At 43.4% G+C, this 18778-nt stretch overlaps 1 protein-coding gene across 1 annotated transcript in view; it reads right to left on the reverse strand.

Moving 5' to 3' along the window:
* The window catches only part of CCDC61 (coiled-coil domain containing 61), a 434011-nt gene that overhangs the window by 197872 nt on the left and 217361 nt on the right, over positions 1–18778 (reverse strand). Inside the window, exons 8-9 of the mRNA XM_069644625.1 lie at positions 18102–18349; positions 703–781 (exon numbers count right to left, since the gene is read on the reverse strand). Coding sequence (XP_069500726.1) covers positions 703–781; positions 18102–18349 — 327 coding nt within the window. The remainder of the gene's footprint in view (positions 1–702; positions 782–18101; positions 18350–18778) is intronic.

An 18778-nucleotide genomic window follows, 5' to 3' on the forward strand; every position in this document is an offset into this window, starting at 1 on the left:
GTGGCACTTTGACAACACTAGAACTCCTACAAGTAACACTGAAGTATTTACATGAACTGTGAGGTTTTATTTTTAGGGTCACTGGCACCTGGGATCTTTTGGGACTACCTCTGATATATCAGGGATTTTTAAATCTTAGTTATCCTCCTACCTCTGGATATAAACGGTATTACTTTGTCTCCCTTCTTGGAGTGCCCTGAAAACACAATGAGTTGAGCTATAGAACGAGGATAAAAAAGACCTCAGTCAATTACAATAGGCCAGGACCACAAATCAGTAGACATGCTAGGGGACCCATTAAAAGGTATTCAAGAGCTGCAAAAAAGATGAAATATGTCTAAACTCCAAATTAGGTCAGGTACTGCAGACAAGATCAGCCTAGGCAAGATGAAGTGGTGGTGTACAAAAGATGAAGCAGGTGAGGATGTCCTCTTCAGAATAGTGCTGGCGAAGATGACCTAGACAAGGTGGTGTAGGTAAGGCAAGCCAAGGCAAGGCAAGGCAAAATAGGGCACCTGATAAAAGTCTCATCAACTTATTGCAGGGAAGACATGCCCAGAAAAACCACTCAAGAAAGGGTGATATGTCAAACACTGGATTACGCGTGTGTCGCATAACATGCAGTTGTATAGGCTTTACCCCAATGAGCAGAGGGAAGGAAGATAATAGACGACAAGCAGCAATTCAGAAAATGATACTTACTGTTTGCCTTCACTTTCCTTCAGCTTCCGCTCTTTGTCTTTTATGTATGCAGTGGGATCAAACCTCGGCAAGCGAACTCCTAGGAGAGATATTGGAAGGGTCATTGTAAACAAGGGGAAATCTCCAACAGAGGAAGATTGGTGGGCCATTCATAGGGCAGTTGAGCAGTACTGAATTAATGCAATGTCTAGCAAGCAAAATGGTATTGAACCAAAGAATAAAATTCTCAATGCCTTCTGAGCAATTTCTACGGTTAAATATGTCAATTGAATGCTATTTGTCATAGCCTTTAACGAATGATACACTGAAAATGATTAGAATAAAAGTAACAACCCCTTGGCTCTACTCAAACGATATCTATTCAAAGAAAACATTCTTAAAACTGGAGAAAATTTGTTACAAGACAGGGAAGGGATAATGCATACAACTTTGACACTTTAATAGAATAACTTAATTTACTGTAAAGTAAAAAGGTGACGTTGCGTGCAAGTTTACAATATTACAACACTGATCACATGAAACTAATCAATTACTTAAGTTAGCATTTCCTTAAAACCCACACTTATATGCTGTATGCTATTAGCACTCTAAAAAGCTCACATCTTTAGGGTCCATTGCCACAGTGATTAAATTATTTCAGCTCTTCTCTCCATCATCTCAATTGTAACCCTCAATTGCTAAGATATTCCCGTTTTCAACCTACTAAGGATAGCTCACGGATTCTACACTATCCGTGATAATGGAGGGAGGATAGCTCAGGAGCAACAAGTTTGTCTTCGAAGCAAGACAAAGCATAGCAACACAGGTTTGAATCCCGGACTGGCTCTTAGAAACTGGTTTCAGGTATTAAGCGTGTTCGAACAATTATAATTATATACATATATGGTCTTGAATTCTTTTCCACCTGGCTCCCCCTTTGTGACGAGTTTCAAGGGAGAGGGAACAGACTTCCCCATTGCAACAACTCACTGGTGTCGATTACCTTCGCCCCCAGGCTGATTCCCTAACCGTCGTGTCTTCATTTTATTCAGTAGTTAACCAAAAGGATTCCTGGGGTGTGTGTAAGACCAACAAATGCTACTAAAGACATTGGCTATCCCATGGTCGGAGTCGAATATAAACAATAGTGCTGTGACTGCCGCCCTATAGTTGAGTATCAAGTTCCATAGGAAATACGAAAATCTAATTGCTAAGAACTTTTGACTTGCATGACGGATTTGGCTATTTGGCTGATGTTTTGCAAACAAAAAGGTTTGTCACAGGCCCCTCCATATTTGTTAGAACATGAAAACGTTAGAAAGCAAAAAGAAAAAAAAAAATAACCGCCGATTTCGGCCTACTCCGATTCATTTTCCCATAGAGAAAAAGTCAAAACTTTGTGCAGCGAACAGCAAAATAAACACTGGATGGAACTTGACCAGGTATGAAACAACTTGGCCAAGAAGCATTGACTCTATTTCTGGGAGGGGCCTGGGTTATACCGTGTAACAGTGGTTAAAATATTTGGCGGAGAAGGGGGTTCCAAAGGCAATGGTTAGTGTGCCCAAAAGAAAGCGAGTAGGCCCGGAAGAAAGCTATTGGCTTAAAGCATAAAGGGCCGGGCCAATGGTCATGGGCGAAGGCCATGGCTAGTGAGTAAGAAAGAAAGTTAGTGTTTTAAAATATACAGGGGGCACGGCCGAATCCTGTGCTCACTGGCCAGGGCCAAAGGCCATGGCTCATGGACTTGAAAGACATGTATAGTGGACAGGGCTTAGTGGTTCAAAAGAAACATATTGGGGCAACAAGTACGGTGGACACTGCCGAACACCATGGCTAGTACCCACTAATAAACAATGGGATAACGAAACCCTGGAAATTCACAGAAAAAAACCTCGAGTTGCAGATTTAAGGAAACAAAACCTCGGACATTTAGTGAATGTGGGAAGTCCTGACCAGCTTAACTCGGCGTGTTCCCATTGCAAAGCCCACGAGCATATACATATTATAAGAGAAGGGATTCACAATGACATACAAAATGGCATTATGGGTGACATGGCATTATGGGGAACATCAACGGAAACGCGCCGAGTTAAGCTGGTTATTGACTTCCCACATCCGCTGAATATATATAGTATACATTACTCACCGTAAGCGTATTTCTGATGCTTGCATCTGCTTAGATTCACATGCTATGCATAGGCTGACATCTAGTGGTAGTCATGAGTATTGCACGTTTTGTTTTCAAAATTCGAAAAGGGACTACCTAATGGGTAACTATTCCTTCTATGATGTTTATTGTACCCATGTTCCTTCACGCGTGGAGGTCCCTCATATTTTTTTGTTTCTGACATGAGTTTGCATGAAGTGTTTGCGTGAGTACAAGAAAGATAAAGTAGAAAGCAAAAAAGACATCTATGGCACTTCAACAGTGGGCGCGTGTGAATCTAAGCAGAAACAGGCATCAGAAATACCATTACGGTGAGTAATAAATGCCTACCGAGGCTTGTGGCGCTGCTTAAATCACATGCTTTGCATAAATTAGCGAGCAGTACCTGCAGAAGGAGATGGGTTGTGTTAAGGTACAGTGGCAAATAGATGTTTTAATACCGCTTGCCCCACCTATGAATCTGCTTTAGAGTGTATGTCTAAGCAGTAATGCTGTGCAAACGTATGTATAGAACTCCAGTAGCAGCTTTGCAAATTGCATCTAAGGGAACATTTGCAATGAAAGTTAAAGTAGCCCCTGTGCCTCAAGTAGAGTGGGCTCTTGGTGTAAAAGGTCATGTCTTTTTTGACACTGAGTAGCACAGTTGGATACATTTGACTATCCATCTTGAGATAGCATTTTTAGAGACATGATGTCGCTCTCTTCCATTTACTTTGGAAACAGAGTTGATCTGTTTTCCTTAGCGGTGAATTTGTAAGATGTTGAAAAAATGCAGGAAGTTCAATAGATTGATTACCAAGGATTTTGGATATCAACTTCGGTGAAAACCTATAATGTCTTCTAAGAACGACCTTGTCTTTGTGAATGATAATGAAGGGATCTTGGACTAAGAGTGATTGCAGTTCACCGACTCGTTTTATGGAAGTGATAACTACTAGAAAGGCAGTCTTAAGTTAATATTTGAGACTGGCTTTGTGCATTGGTTCAAAAGGTGGACCCATGTGTTTTGTTCATACAACGTTGAGGTCCCAACGAGGTGGTGGATTTGAAATGGGAGGATAGTCTTAACTCCTTCCAAGAACACTTTAATGACTGGAACTTTCCAACATGATACTTAGTTTTGAGATTTAGTGTAAGCAGACAGTGCTGCTAAGTCTACCTTGAGAGAATTAAAAACTAGACCAGAGTCTAGAAGATAAAGCATATAGTGGACTACATGCAAGGGAGAGCAGTCAAATGGATTGATATTTTGTGTCTTGCACCAAATGACAAATCTTTTCCACTTGTTAAAATAAAGTGCCTTATGTTAGGCTTCTGTGATTCTTTTAGAATGTCAATACATCTTTGTGGAAGGTTTAAATGTCCAAACTCTATGACTTCAGGAGCCAGGCTGTCAGGTTCAGAGCTTGAGGGCCTGGATGGAATGTTGTCCCTTTGTGCTGGGACAGCATGTTGAATGGGCTTCATTAGTTTTCACATTGCTGGTTTGAGGAGGTGTGGAAACCATGGTTGTCGAGCCCACATTGGAGCCATCAGGATTAGAGTAACTTGTTCCTAGTGCATCTTGCGCACTATTTTGTTCAGAAATGGTGTCGGTGGAAAAGTGTAATTAAAGTTACCGGACCAACTCATCCACAGGGCGTTCCCCTTGGATCCTGGTTGGGGAAACCTAGATGCGAAGTCTGGGCATTGTGCATTTTGCTTTGTTGCCAATAAATCTAGAGGTGCATGCCCCCATAGGGTGAAGTTGTTTAGAATATCTGTGTGACTTTACCAGTCGTTTTCTGCAGGTAGCTGTAGACTTCTGCTTAGGGTGCCTGCTAGTGAATTATGTTCCCCTGGAACGTTTTGTGACACCAGTTATATGGTGCATTTGAGAGACCACTTCCAAATCTTTTGATCTAACCTGGACAGACTTCGAGAGTGTGTTCCGCCTTGTTTGTTCAGATAGAACATGGCAGTGGTGCTGTCCTCGAGTATTAGAACTCTCTGCCCTACTTAGTGTTGTTCGAATGCTTCTAGGGCTTTGAGGACTGCTAGTAGTTCTAGCAGGTTGATGTGATTTTTTGCTGTTTGTGTCCAACATCCCAAGCAGGCGCATTACCTTGCGCATGTTTATCCGACGACCGGTCACATAGGGAGGTACTTGGAACAGCATGTTTTGTCATTTGAGGGGGGGAACCCAACTCTTCTTGTGTTTTTATAATTTCTCCTAGGAACTGTTTTACTTTACTGGGGACGAGACTTGATTTTTTCTCGCTGATTGAGAACCCCAATTTGAACAACAGATCAATTGTTGGGGTTTTGTTTTTGCTTATTTGTGACATTTCCTTTGTTATGAGCCAGTCATTGAGATAAAGGTACACTGGGATGGATTCCCTTCTTAAGTGTGCCGCAACCACTGCTAGTACCTTTGTGAACACCCTTGGCAATGATGAAATGCCGAATGGGAGCACCTTGAATTGGTAGTGTATGTTAGATATTTGGAAGCGCAGGTATTTTCTGTGCGCTGGCAACGTTGAAATATGAAAGTATGCCCCTTTCATGTCCAATTTTTTCATGTAATCCCCGTTTTAAGAGTGGAATTGCCTCTTGTAGCGTTGTCATGCGAAACATTTGAGGTCTGACTTATGTGGTGGCGAGACATAGGTCTAGAACAGGGCGCATAGTTAAGTCTTTCTTTGGCACAAGGAAGTAAACTGAATAAATACCCTTGTTGACCTGGTGAGCTGGGAACAGTTCTATTGTGCCTTTTTCATGTAGAGACTTGATTTCTTCTAGAAGAATCTTCTTGTATTGCGGCAACATCTTCCAGTGTTTTGGAGGATGATGCTGGGATTTTTCATTTTCAAAGAATTTGACACAGGTCCCCCCTACCCCCACACTGTTCATGACACCCACTGATTGGATGGTTACAAATGAAATAATACCTAATAAAAAAGAAAAATCAAATCTTTTTTTTCTTAAATTGGGGAGAGGGATCCCGCTACCCCACATTTCCCCACCCCTTTCACACCACCCTCCACAATTTTGAACCCCTTACCTCCCACCCCCTGTATATTTATTTTTCGGTATTTTTTCATCATTATTGCATTCAGTTTTTTTTCTCTGTATAATCAAGCAGGTTTGACAGGGCAGCCTGGGTTTCTAATTTGAGCCCTGACTGACGCAGACATGCATGTCTTTTTATAAGTGTCCCCTCTGCTTTAATGCATCCAGCATCATCTGCCGCGTCTCAATTGTTTTTTTAAGATACAGCTGGCAACCTGCTTGCCTTCAGCAATTGTTTTCAATATTTGAGATGTTAAGGGTTCTGGAACGGTGTCAAGCTGTTGTTGCACTGTGGCCTAGATACGACAGTTGTAGCTGGCTAATAGGGTTGCGTTATTGACAATGCATGTCTGATACAATGCCGATGTTGCCACCTTTCTGCCCATAGTATATCACTTTTTACTATCTTTGTCTGGTGGTGCCTCTGCAGAGTCTAATGGGGCGTCCGCCCATTTTCTTCTGGTCCTTACCACAACGAGTCTGGTTTCAACTGTCCTCTTTTGAAGAATGGAACAGTTGGAGCAGGTTTGAAGATCTTTTCAATTTCGAGGATTAACTGCCCTAGTTAATGTCGGTGTGAGTAGAAACGTTGTATTTGTCTCTGAATAGATTGAAGTAAGGGGATAAATTGTGTCACTGCTTTTTTTTATCTCCCAGAATGTCATCCACAAAGTTCTCCTCTGTATTCATTTAAAAGTTAGTCTTTTTTAATGAGCAGTTCAGTATACTGCATTTGATTACCTATTGAGAGTCAGCAATTGGCTGGTCTTGGTCCTCTGGAGATGGTAATATGTATATATCGGGGTCTTCGTCGTCATAGAATTGGACTGGGGTGTATTGTCTTACGAGTACGGATCACACTGATGTGTGGGGGGTTCGATAATGTATAGGTCATCTGAAGTGTCTTAACTGTCACCAATTATAGGTTGACTTGAGGAAGTACTTGGTTGAGAGGTGTCTAGTCTGTACTTTATTTTGGGGTTCCCCACTACCTTGTGGTTCTGCACTACCCTGTGGGCGTAAGAATTCCTCTGGGCCCCTGGGTGCCTATCCACGAAATCTACAAAACATACAAATGTGTTTCATGACTCTTTCAAATTTCTTTGTGGTCCATTCAGTGGATTTTGGAAGTGGTTGTGACAATGAAGGAGAGGGCTCTGGGTGATGTTAAAGTGTCTTTGGAGGGTGTGTAATGTTTCTCCTGTAACTTGTCCTCATCGGGTCTCGAAATAGCTTAAGATTTCAAAGTTTTGCTTTTAAGAAGCATTTTAAGGATGTGTTCGAACCTTTTTCATTTTCAACGTGCCTGAACTGTGCATCGATTGTTTAGTTTTAGACGTTTGTTCTTCGCGACACGAAAAAAGGGCCTTTCATGGGCGTGTCGGTAATGGGTTTACGCAGCGTCTGTTTGGGAATTTGGTCTTGCTGTGATCGCGAGGACCCAGAGGTCAATGGACACTTTGTTTTTTCATGCAGTGTCATTTGTGGTCGGCATATGGCTCGTGGTTGTGTTCTTAGCGTGGTGATGGCTTTGGGTGCTTTTGTAACCGATTGTAGTCTCCATCACAGGGTCACCGGCCTGCTTAGCGGAGACGGGCTCTAGCACAAGGGAACCTGTGGAACCTCAATCATCTTCAGCGTCACTGTCTGCGCCGTAGCTGCCTTCTCCAGACTTTTCTGTGCCTGCTACATCGATGGATGTCTCGGCCTACATGGCATGGGTGGCCTAACGCTTATTGCAGCAATCTTTTGAAGTTTTGGGTTTGAAGAGTTTACAAGACTTGCAGTGCGTCTTACAGTGCGTGGTCTTCCAGGAAGACAATGATTGCACACACAGTGCATGTCTTTCCAGGGGTATTTGTGGTTGCAGGACGGACAAAATTTAAATTGAGTTTTTCCATTTTTAAAATGAAAGGCAGCACAACAAATAATGGGAAGTGGTGTAAAAGTAATATGCATTCTCTGAGTAGAAGAGTAAATGGCCTTCCCCACGCTCCCTACTGTGATGGGCCGGAGCCCGGTGAAGGCCTTGAGTAAGTCAACGTTCGTGGAGAGTCGAGGACCTACAGTCGGCAACAGTAACTGGAGCCGTCCATCAAACATCGAAGGTTGTCGAAGTGCGATCGCCAAACAAATATATATAGCGACGGCTATTATAATTTTGTAAAAAATAATGGCGTATAGCCAGGAATCTCCACAACACGCGACCGACTATGATGGCGGAAAAAACTATCTGAGGGACCTCGATGCGTGAAGGACCATGGGTACAATAGACTTCACACAACGGATAGTATTACAAACACTCCCCCAGTCGATGTCCCTTTTTGAATTTCGAAAACCAGTCATGCAATACTTGGCAACTACCACTAGATGTCGGCCTAGGCATAGCATGTGATTCTAAGCAGATCCACAAGCTTCATAAATGAATAAATATATTTAGGCCTCACATAAAAAGTCCTCCAAATTATATCGCTAATAACTTTTGATTTGAGTAACAGATTTGACTGAAATGTTGAAATTAAGGTCTTGCATCCCCTCCCCCGACTGCAAAGTTTCGTAAAGATTTGTTAAAAAATAAAGTTATTAAGAAGACAAAAGTGTGGCCTACTTCCCATTCATTTTCCCATAGACAAACCAGGTCAATTTTGCCAAAGCGCACAGCCCACACCGCTGGATGGATTTGGACCAGGTACAAAACATTTTGGGCACGAAGCGTTGAATCACGATCCATGCATGGTTTGGGGTTATTCAGTGCAGCAGTTATTTAAACATTTGACAGAGAAGGATGTGCCCCCTTCTCAAAAATAGATGGCTGTATCTCTGGGATTTACCCAAAAGCGGTTGTTTTTAGAAATGAAATAGCCATCATCTTGTTTTTATCTTGATGCGAGAGATATTCAAGGTTGTAGCAGAGGATATGGGAAAATTAATGCAGGAAAAAAGCTATTTGCAGGTCAACAAACGTGCAAATGCCACTAGGCTAGTGGGGTGGTGTGTGACTAGAGGGCACCAAGTGAAATTTGGGAGTTGGAGGGGGTCTAGGGACTGAGTTTGCAATACAAAGCTTTCTGTAGCCTTTGGCCACAAACAGCTGACATCTCAAAGAAAACTGCGTCACAGAAACAGCGTGTGTTGTGGGGGGTCTGGGGGTGGGGAGGTGAGGAGGCCATCTGGGGATTGGGGGGGGGGAGCTGGCACAGATGAGGGGGTTACTTTGTGAGGCCAGGAAAGCATTTTCTTTTTCTGCCATATTTCCGAAATTCAAGGCTATAAAGGACCAAGGATAGCCAAGGGTATGTGTGGTTCAGTACCCAAGGTTCCAGTTTTCTTTTATTTTTACAGCTATAAGGACGTTGGGGGTGAAAGATCACTGGCAGTGACATGATTGCCATACAGGTCTCCCATACATCCATCTGTGATGTCATCATTGTGGTCATAGGCTGCGCAACAAGTGGCGCGACGTTAAGGTGGCTTTAGCTTAATTTCATTGATTTTGTTGCGTTAAGTTCTCACCTTAACGTATATATATATATCTTGAGACTGTTTTTTCTTAACAGTCCGAGTGAGAGGCACTCCCCCGTTCTTTGCGAAATCACCAGGAAATCAGTTTGCTTTTGGAAAAAATGTCCTCTTTATTATGCAGACCATGCACAGCACATGACACCTAAAATGTGGTGCTCCATAATGTATGCCTCCAATCGACGCATTTCGCAGTTAGCCCACCGCTTATTCACACACACATATATATATATATATATATATATATATATATATATATACATACTGATGCTTGTATCTGCTTAGATTCACATGCTATGCATAGGCCGACATCTAGTGGTAGTCGCAGAGTAGTACATTTGTTTTTGAAATTCGAAAAGGGACGTCAACTGGACGCGTCAGTAATACTATCCCTAGTGTGACATCTACTGTACCGAAGGTCCTTCACGTGTCGAGGTCCCTCAGATTGTTTGTTTATGACCTGAGGTAGTATGAAGTGTAGCGTGAGTAAAGATGTAATAAAGCAGATAAGAAGCAATAAAGTCAGAAAGAAATCTATGCACCTTCTACTCCAAGAGGGGAGGAATGGTGGGCGCATGTGAATCCAAGCAGATACAAGCATCAGAAATACGATTACGGTGATGTTTTTCTTAGTGGTTTTGTTTAATACAAAACTGCCCTCCTTACATCCAGTGTATGGAGGTTTCTCTCAGCTGAGTTGGAATTTGGAAAAAAGTGGGTAGTTCAATGGACTGGTTAACCTGGAACTTGGATATGAATTTAGGTGCAACCTTGGGTGTGCCCAAAGTACCACCTTGTCATTGTGACTAACAAATAAAGGGTCCTGCAGTGACAATATTTGTAGCTCACTAACCCATCCTATTGAGGTAAGGGCTACTAGGAAAGCGGTCTTGTAGGTTAGGTGTTTGAGGCTTGATTTGTGCAAATAAACTATCATATCATATCATAGGCTCAAAGGGTGGACCCATGAGCTTTAAGAGCACAACATTAAGACCCCAACTCAGGGACGGATTGGAAATGAGAGGGTAAAGTCTCTTTACACCCTCCATAAAAGCCTTAACAACCTTCCACGAGGACACCTTGTTTTGTGGAGTGGTGTTCGTGGACAGAGCCGCTAGGTGAACTTTGAAGGAGTTAAATACTTGGCCAGAGTCTTGTAAGTAGAGCATATAGTGACAAATGTTTAGAAATTGAGGGTGTGAGCTTTAGGAAAAATGGATCCCTGCGCTAATCTGTTTCCAAAATTGATAGTTCCTCCTGCTGCCAGTTACAGGGTTTCTGTGGGACAAGCTCCCAGGTTCCCATGTGTGCAAGTATGAGGAAAGGATGAAAAACCTTTCTGTGTTGGCGCTGCAATCCATGAAGAATTCATGGATGCCCTGGTGACATGGGTACATGAGGAATCATGACACTTGATTGTGCTTGTAGTCTTGATTTAATGGGCAAAGAAATTGTCAAGGTTTTCAGAGCATATTAAACAAAAACAGTGCATCCCTACTACTAATCACAACTAAATGATTTTGATAACTTCTCATCACAGCTCCGTATTATCTTGGGAGTCTGTGCGTAATTGGTATGATATTAACACCCACTTATTCAAAATAAAAACGTTTTTTAATTATTAACATACACAATTCAATGATATATCAAACATCTAAGTGTAAAACAAAATGTGCAACAATCAATAATATATAGTTGAAGTTTAATAAATCAAAACAGAAGAACAAAGGAGGGGGGAGAAATTACTCCAGATTCCCAAATGAGCGTGTTAAAATCACACGAAAATCTCTAAATCATAAATGTGAATGTTGCGAACATACCAAACACATCATATTTGTGACATACAATACAACAAATAATCCTAACAAATGGACATTACACCTCTAATTCAAGCGATTATGCAGTCTGGTAATGTATTGTGTACAAAATATGTATATAGCAAGACCAGGGCCCAGTTATTTGTCTGGAAATTTCAACCTGGAAAAAAGGTGCCTTAAAAAAACACCCGATGCTATAGGAAACTTGATCAATTATGCTCCTAACCATCTGACTTATGTCATCGTTTAGGGTCTTCAAATGCAGGGTGTCTCTGACTTGCCAACGTGACAGTTCCTAACTATTAGGTACTAGGAAAGTCCCTAGAGGGCACCCTGATTGACTTGCGGTTCCCTCAAACTTCACGTTTCGGTTGTCATGAAAAAAGGTATTTTCAGCTGCCTTCGTCAGGGCATCAAATTGGGGACCCTGTATGGGAACAGAAACAGAGAAAAATAAAATGAAAGTGAAAGTGGGGTCTCTGAGACGGTGCCTATCCTTATTTGGCACTTTGAAACGCATGTAATGTTCTCAAACTCTGACATCCATTTGACCTGTCAGAGTTCTAATCTCTAAGACCGGATCAGAACATCAGTGTGCCATAGATCCATTCAGGCTTGAAGATCATATGGTGATTGGGAGTAAGTATGGGTCCAATTTGGCGGCCCAGGTTTTCAGAGCATCTAACGTGCTATTTCACATGAGGAAAGCCAACACGTGTTTCGACCAATGGTCTTTATTAAGGCGTTGCAGTAATATATAGTGGTTATGGTTCTTGATTAATGAAGCTGGATAGCCACTGTCTGGCTAAGGTGGCCTCCGGATAGAAGATGAGCGGTGACAGCGAATGTTGTATGGGGTACATTCAATTAGATTTAAAGTTTTTGATCAGCACCATATCACAAATCTTTTCCACTTGTTGAAGTAGCAGTGCCTGGTGTTGGTTTTGCCTACCTCCTTGAGGATAGCCATACACCTTTGAGGTCATTTGAAGTGTCCAGACTCTATGACCTCAGGAGCCAGGCTGCCAAGTTCATAGACTGAAGATGTGGGTGGAGTGTTGTCCCCCCCCGTGCTGGGATTGTTATAGGGGCACAGGAGTTTGATCGGTTCGCACATCGCCAGTTTGAGCAGATGTGGAAACCATGGTTGTCTTGCCCACATAGGGGCTATCAGGATTAGTGTGGCGTGTTCCTGGTGCATCTTGTGCACTATCCTGCTGAGGAGTGGTGTCGGGGGGAGCGTAAGCACATTTCCCTGGCCAGCTCATCCAGAGGGCGTTCTCCTTGGATTTTGGTTGGGGAAACCTGGATGCGAAGTTTGGGCATTGTGAGTTTAGGGTTTGTGGCGAACAAGTCTAAAGATAACCCCACAGGGAGAAGACTGTCTATAATTTCTCTGCTGAGTTGCCACTGGTGCTCTTCAGGTAGAGGATGTCTGCTCAGAGTGTCTGCTAGAGCATTGAGTTCCCCTGGGACGTGTTGAGAGACTAGTAACATGTTCCGCTTGAGTGCCCACTTCAACATTTTTTGGGATAGCCCACCAGATTTGGAGAGAGAGTGTATGTGCCTGCCTGCTTGTTTATGTAAAACATGGCAGTGGTGCTGTCTGTGAGGACTTGCACTATCTGACCTGCTAGATGCTTATAGGGCTTTGAGTACAGCTGGTAGGTCCAAAAGGTTGATGTGGTTTTGGGCTGTGTCCACAGGCCATGCGCTGTGTGGTGAAGGTAATGGGCTCCCCATCCGGAGAGTGAGGCGTCTGTTGTAAGTATCGCTTGAATTAGTGGATTGTGAAAGGGTTTTCCCCTTTAACAGATTTTCCTTGGACCACCAGCGTAGCGCTTGTACTAGGGTTAGCGAAAACAACTAGATCATCCCACTGACCACTTGCCTGAGACCATTGTAATTGTTTATTTCTACAGCCCTTATACACAAGCCAAGTGCTTCAAAGAGCTTCAAGGCGGGAAGAGAGCAAGGGAATACAATAGTCATTCTTAGGCCTTGAAGTTTCCGAATGATCTAACAAAAAACGTACTAGAGTACTAGGCCTGACAGCATTTTTCCTAGTTCAAGTACATGAAGTGCAAAAGGCGTACCCAGATTAGGGAGGGGAGACAAGGGGGGGGGTGGGGGGGGGGGGCGACAAGACAGACTTACTACCCATAGTAATTTCAGGTCATGCCAGTGTGTAGACCGAAATGCAAGGGAACAGGGCAGGGGGAACAAGTGCGCCCATTACAGCAGGGCCCTGGGTTAAGTGCAGAGTGGTTCCCTCTCACATGCAACGTATGCTGAAAGTGCAGTAGTCCTGAGCATAGTACAGAGGCCCAGAAGAAAAGTGTGAAGACTGGCAGGGGTGCCTGGGACCTGTGAGGCTTTGGAGGTGAGCCAGGCGAACAGTCAGTTAAGCTGAAAAGAGTTAGGGGAGAGATGAAAGAGTGAAGCTGGAGCGAAAGAGAGGAGGTTAGCAAGGGAGAGTGAAGGAGGAAGAGAGGAGGAAGGTCTTAGTTTCTGAAACTTAAGGAGCTCCGGCTCAAGACGGAGAGAGGCAAGGAGGCTGCTCCAGAGGGAGGCACCTGCAGAGGATAGAGATCTAGCCCCAAATCTCTACTTGGAAAAACGGCTTGCACGCAAAGAGTTGGAGGAGGCCGAGCGGAGGGCTCTAGAAGGAGAGTATTTAGGAAGAGAGCTTTGTAGCTAGTCCGGGCACCGGCCACAGACAGCCTTATGGACTATGCAAAGGCTCCTTAACTTGATCCTAGCAGCCACGGGGAGCCAGTGAAGAGATGTCAGCACCAGAGAGCTGCGGTCCCTGGGCTTGAGGCCAAGTATAAGTCTTGCGGTTCTGTTCTGGATGAGTTGCATCGGACGGAGCGTAGAAGTAGGAAGATAGAGAAAGAGGCTATTGCAGTAGTCCATCCTAGAGAGAACCAGTGCTTGGGAGACAGTGAGCCTTTGGGAAAGGTGAGAAAGGGTAGAATACCTCAGAGGAGGTGCAGCTGGTAGTGGGACTTTTTAAAGTTGTCCGAGATGTGAGAAGAGAAGGCGTGAGTGGAGTCGATGAAAACCCCCAGTTTTTTGCCTCACTTGTAGGTAAGGGCGCAGGGCCAAGGGAGGCCGGCCAGTGGGAAATTGGCAAAGTGGGGGGCAGGGGCCCCAATGAGGACACTCTCTGTCTTACTGGAATTAAGGCAGAGATTGTTGGCAGCACACCAAGACTGAATTGAGGACAGTCGGGAATGAGCGAGGAGGACGAAGAGGCCGAGGGTAGCCTGAAGGACAGCTACGTGTCATCCGCATAACACAAAGTTAGAGGTGAAGGTAGAGATCCTATGGGACAGAGGGGCATGTAGACATTGAAGAACCACAGGGATAGGTTAGATCCCTGGCGGACGCCACAAGTAAAGAGAGTGAAAGGGAAGAGAAAAGGACCCAAGTTTCACCTGGGAAGGACAGTCGGAGGAAGGAGGCAAGCCACACCAGGTCCAGATCTGAGATGCCCAGGGTATCACGGAGATAGATCAGGATGTTGTGGTTAACCGTGTCGAAGGCAGAAGAGAGATCGAGAAGAATGAGGACAGAAGGAGAGTTAGAATCAAGATTTGAGAGCAAGTTTTCACGGGTGTTCAGAATAGCAGTTCCCATGCCTCTGAATGCTTTAAAGTCAGATTGATGGTCATGGAGACCACCAATAGATTCAGTGTGGAGGGTAAGCTGAGAGATAGCTAATTTTTTCCAGGCGTTTGCCCAAGAAAGGAGTGATAGAGATTGGGTGATAGTTTGCCGGGGTAGATGAGTCAGCAGACGGTTTTTTGAGCAGAGGGTTTTTTGAGCAGATAGTGCACAAGAGAGTGCTTGAGAGAAGTGGGGAAAACTCCAGTGGCGAAAGAGAAGTTGGGCCAAGGCTGGAGCAAGAGAATCAATGTTGTCCTTGATGGTTTTAGGAGGGCAAGGGTCAAACCTGTTTGGAGGAGGCTTTCATGGACCGGACTGGTCTAGAAACCTCCTCAGATGTGACAGGGGACATAGCTGCTATATGCATGTCATGGCACAGTGCCAATTATTCACAGCAGGGCCGATTGCCTCATGGCCACATTTTTTAGCAGGACTGCCGTTTTGGGAAAATACCTGAATTTCTTAAAAGAGCTGCTGTAATGACAAAGCACGAACATGTGTTGGCATTTTCTGCAGCTAGCTAAAGTACTGAGCAAGAACAGGGTCTGAGCTCTTTCCACCGGTTTCACTACAAAATTCCCGAATCCCATTACTGCGATGTAGAAAACCTTGCATGGAAAACAAAAAATGTCCCCAAAGCATAGATGGGGAGGGTCGTTAGGTAGCGTATTTAATAAAGTGGGTGCGCTGCGAGCGGTCTCCCCCTGCTTTAAAAATACAGAAAATGTGTCATTTTACATGCAGGATTTTCGACCTCGCAGTAAAAATAAATTAGTATTTTCACGTAGATCGTTCCCACAACCCTCCTGAGCTGGTGTGATGCACACTGGCGGACAGTGTGGGAAGATTGAAATGCTGTCATATACTTCAATTCCCCCTACTCTGCATTGTGCTTTTCAAAACTTCTGTTTCTCCAATGTCACATTACTGAGTCCCACTACCAAAAGTCTAGCACATTTCAAGGCCTCATTATGAATCTACTGACTCATGTAGGATAGTCCAAACAGGCTGAGACATTTTGATAAGCCGGTTATCTAAGGCAAGCCTCACATGGAATTTCCAGTGTCCTAACCCTATGTGCCTTTCGAAGTCAACAGCCTGTTGGGGAAAGGTAGCTCAGTTGGTCAATAGCCCTGCTGCAGAGATCATTGTGTAACCTGTTAGTTCAAAGCCTGTTGATAGATGAGCTAAAGCGTCTGCATCAGAGGTATGTGTTTAAGATGCAGTTTACATTCAATCGTAACAGAGCTGACTTAGCGTTCGACTTATCAAAACAACTACTAAATGTTCAGTGATTCAGAACACACACCTCTCATCGGGATTATACAATTGCTGCGCCTTTTTTACGGCAACTACTGAAAATTTTTGGGGGGGATAGGTAAGGTATATAATTAATGTAGGGGGTAGATCAGGGATGCGGGGGGTCTCCCCTGCATTTATATGGGGTGAAAAGGGTGTCGATTTTGTTTTAATAAAATCTGCATTTTTGGTGATTGCAGTAAAAACGGCACAGTGATCACATATATCCCCTCTCATCAGGGCTGATCTACCTGTAATGGCTCAGAAGAAGCACATCCCATGAGCACATCTCATCTGGGCTCTCATACTTGTAATGGCATACAGTGCTGGTAAAGCATCTGCATTCAAGCAAGTATTGCATCTGGTGAGACACACCTCTAACTCTAATTCCCAGCCTAATGGCCAAAAGAATGTTTGCATACATCTAAAAAAGGAGCACCCAATGGTAAAGCTGCACTGGATTTGTAAATGGAAAAGGCATTTTAGGCTTTTTAAATATTTATTAGTGCTATGTCAAAAGACTATAAGGAGAGAAAGAGCAACTCTGAACCTAAGTAAAACAGGAAAACAAAGTGAGGGCTGTGGGGAGAGGCCGCAAGAATACAGAACGTATTAGACGATCCAAAACAGGAATTTGAGCAAAAGGGAGAGACCAATGAGCTACATAAGAGGGCAACAAAGAAAGTGAGAAGGGAAACAGAGGTAAATAATAGGACGCACACACAATAGGAGTGAGGGATAGAAGCAGAGCAAACTAGACATATAGACAAGTAAAATAAGAAAACACAGATCGACAGCAGACGGGGAGATCTGGAAATAGAACATCCAGATTAGAGAAAGGCAGGCCAATAACAGAAGAGACAGTGCAAGAAAGATAATAAAAAGGGGTAGCAACAACAACAGAGAAAATTAAAAAAACAGATCTAGACAGAGTAATGACCTGAGAGAGGAAGAGGAGTTATATCAACCGATACAGAACATTGTAGGAGGGAAACAGCAATAATAGAATGCAGAGATGGGAGAGGAAGACTGGCACAGACCTCAAAACATGGCATAGCAAGAGTGAGGCAGAACATCAGAAAGTGAGAGACCAGGGAAACAGACTAGCAAAGGGAAGTAGAGATGGAGCAAAAACATGGAGTGGCTGTCAAGCAGGTATTGCCAGAGAGCAACAGTAGGCCCGAGAGGCAGAGAAGTGATGCTGGTAGAGTGAGGGACTTGATTTATGATTTAACTAGCTGGCATTGGTAGTAGTTCTTAACAGAGTTTTGGTGTCCAAATATAATGAAGATGAAGAGGGTTAGTACGCATCGACAAGTTCTTTGTCACTAATGTTTTCAAACACAGTTTTAATTTTACACACAAATTGGATAGTTGTCAGACACTTTTGTACTCTTGCGAAGGAAGAAACTCATTTTTACTCTCTTGAGGTTGGATTTACTCTCCAATTCTAAAAACTGGGAGTAAAATACTCTCACAGCAAAATCCTTTCCGGAGCACTGGTAAGGAGAGAGCAGAGTGACCATATGATGAGTTTCTAAGCGCTGAGCCGGGATTCTAACCTGTGTTGCTCTGCGTTGTCTTGCTTCCAAGACTAGCGCGTTGCCACGGAGCTATACTACCCGTGAAATCAAATCTATTTTCAGTTTTTACAATATATTCTGCTACAAAACATTTTCAATTTTGTTATCCATACTATTTTTCCATATATGACAAAAAAAAAAATCAGTTTAATAGCATACTTCCTAACATGTATGTTCTCCACTGTACTACACAGCATATATCACTACTTGTAACACAGTAACTACTTGATTCAGAAACACAAACTCTGCCCACATAGCTGCTTAGCATATAGAAAGGGGATGAGGCAAAGGAGTACAAGGATTTACCAGACGGTGAAGGGGTCAATCGTGGAAGCCTCGACTGACTCCCACTGCGCCCTTCTCTGGATGTAGAATGTTCTTGAGGCACAGACCAGTGGCCTCCCCTTTCCCGGGAAGTAGACCGCTCCCGGGAAGTAGACCTGCCAACGTCCCTGGATTTGCCAGAGGAATTATTCCGAGCTGGTGGCCCACGGCCTGTGCTGAGGCCAGAACCGGATCGGCTCTGAGGTGATGGACCAACAGGAGTCACCTTCCTAAAATTTTACAAAAAGGCTCCATTAAAAAAAGAAAACCATCAAAATATTAAATGTTCAAATTGATGCAAGACTTCTTACCAAGGTATTGAATGAGCATTTGAACAATCGACACTTAACAGTGCACAATAAATGTATAAATATGTATGATCACACTGTACAAATGTTACATGTGCTATAACCTAAACTGATAGCATTAGGTTCTAAACATGACATAAAAAAAGTACTGCCAGATTATTACAAGGCTGGCAAATTTAGACAGTATAAATTGGTAACTCATTCCACTTGTTCAGCCTGAGAATTAACTCATTACACTATGCGATGGAGGATGAAAGTTCTAAACACTGTACTTCTGATGAGAGGCCATTTGTTCGGGAGTTTCTACAGAAATCCTCTGGCTGGTGAGAGTTTCAGAAGAACAAAACAGCA

This window comes from Ambystoma mexicanum, chromosome 2p (genome assembly GCF_040938575.1).
Source record: "Ambystoma mexicanum isolate Mex_15411 chromosome 2p, UKY_AmexF1_1, whole genome shotgun sequence".
Taxonomy (NCBI): Eukaryota; Metazoa; Chordata; class Amphibia; order Caudata; family Ambystomatidae; genus Ambystoma; species Ambystoma mexicanum.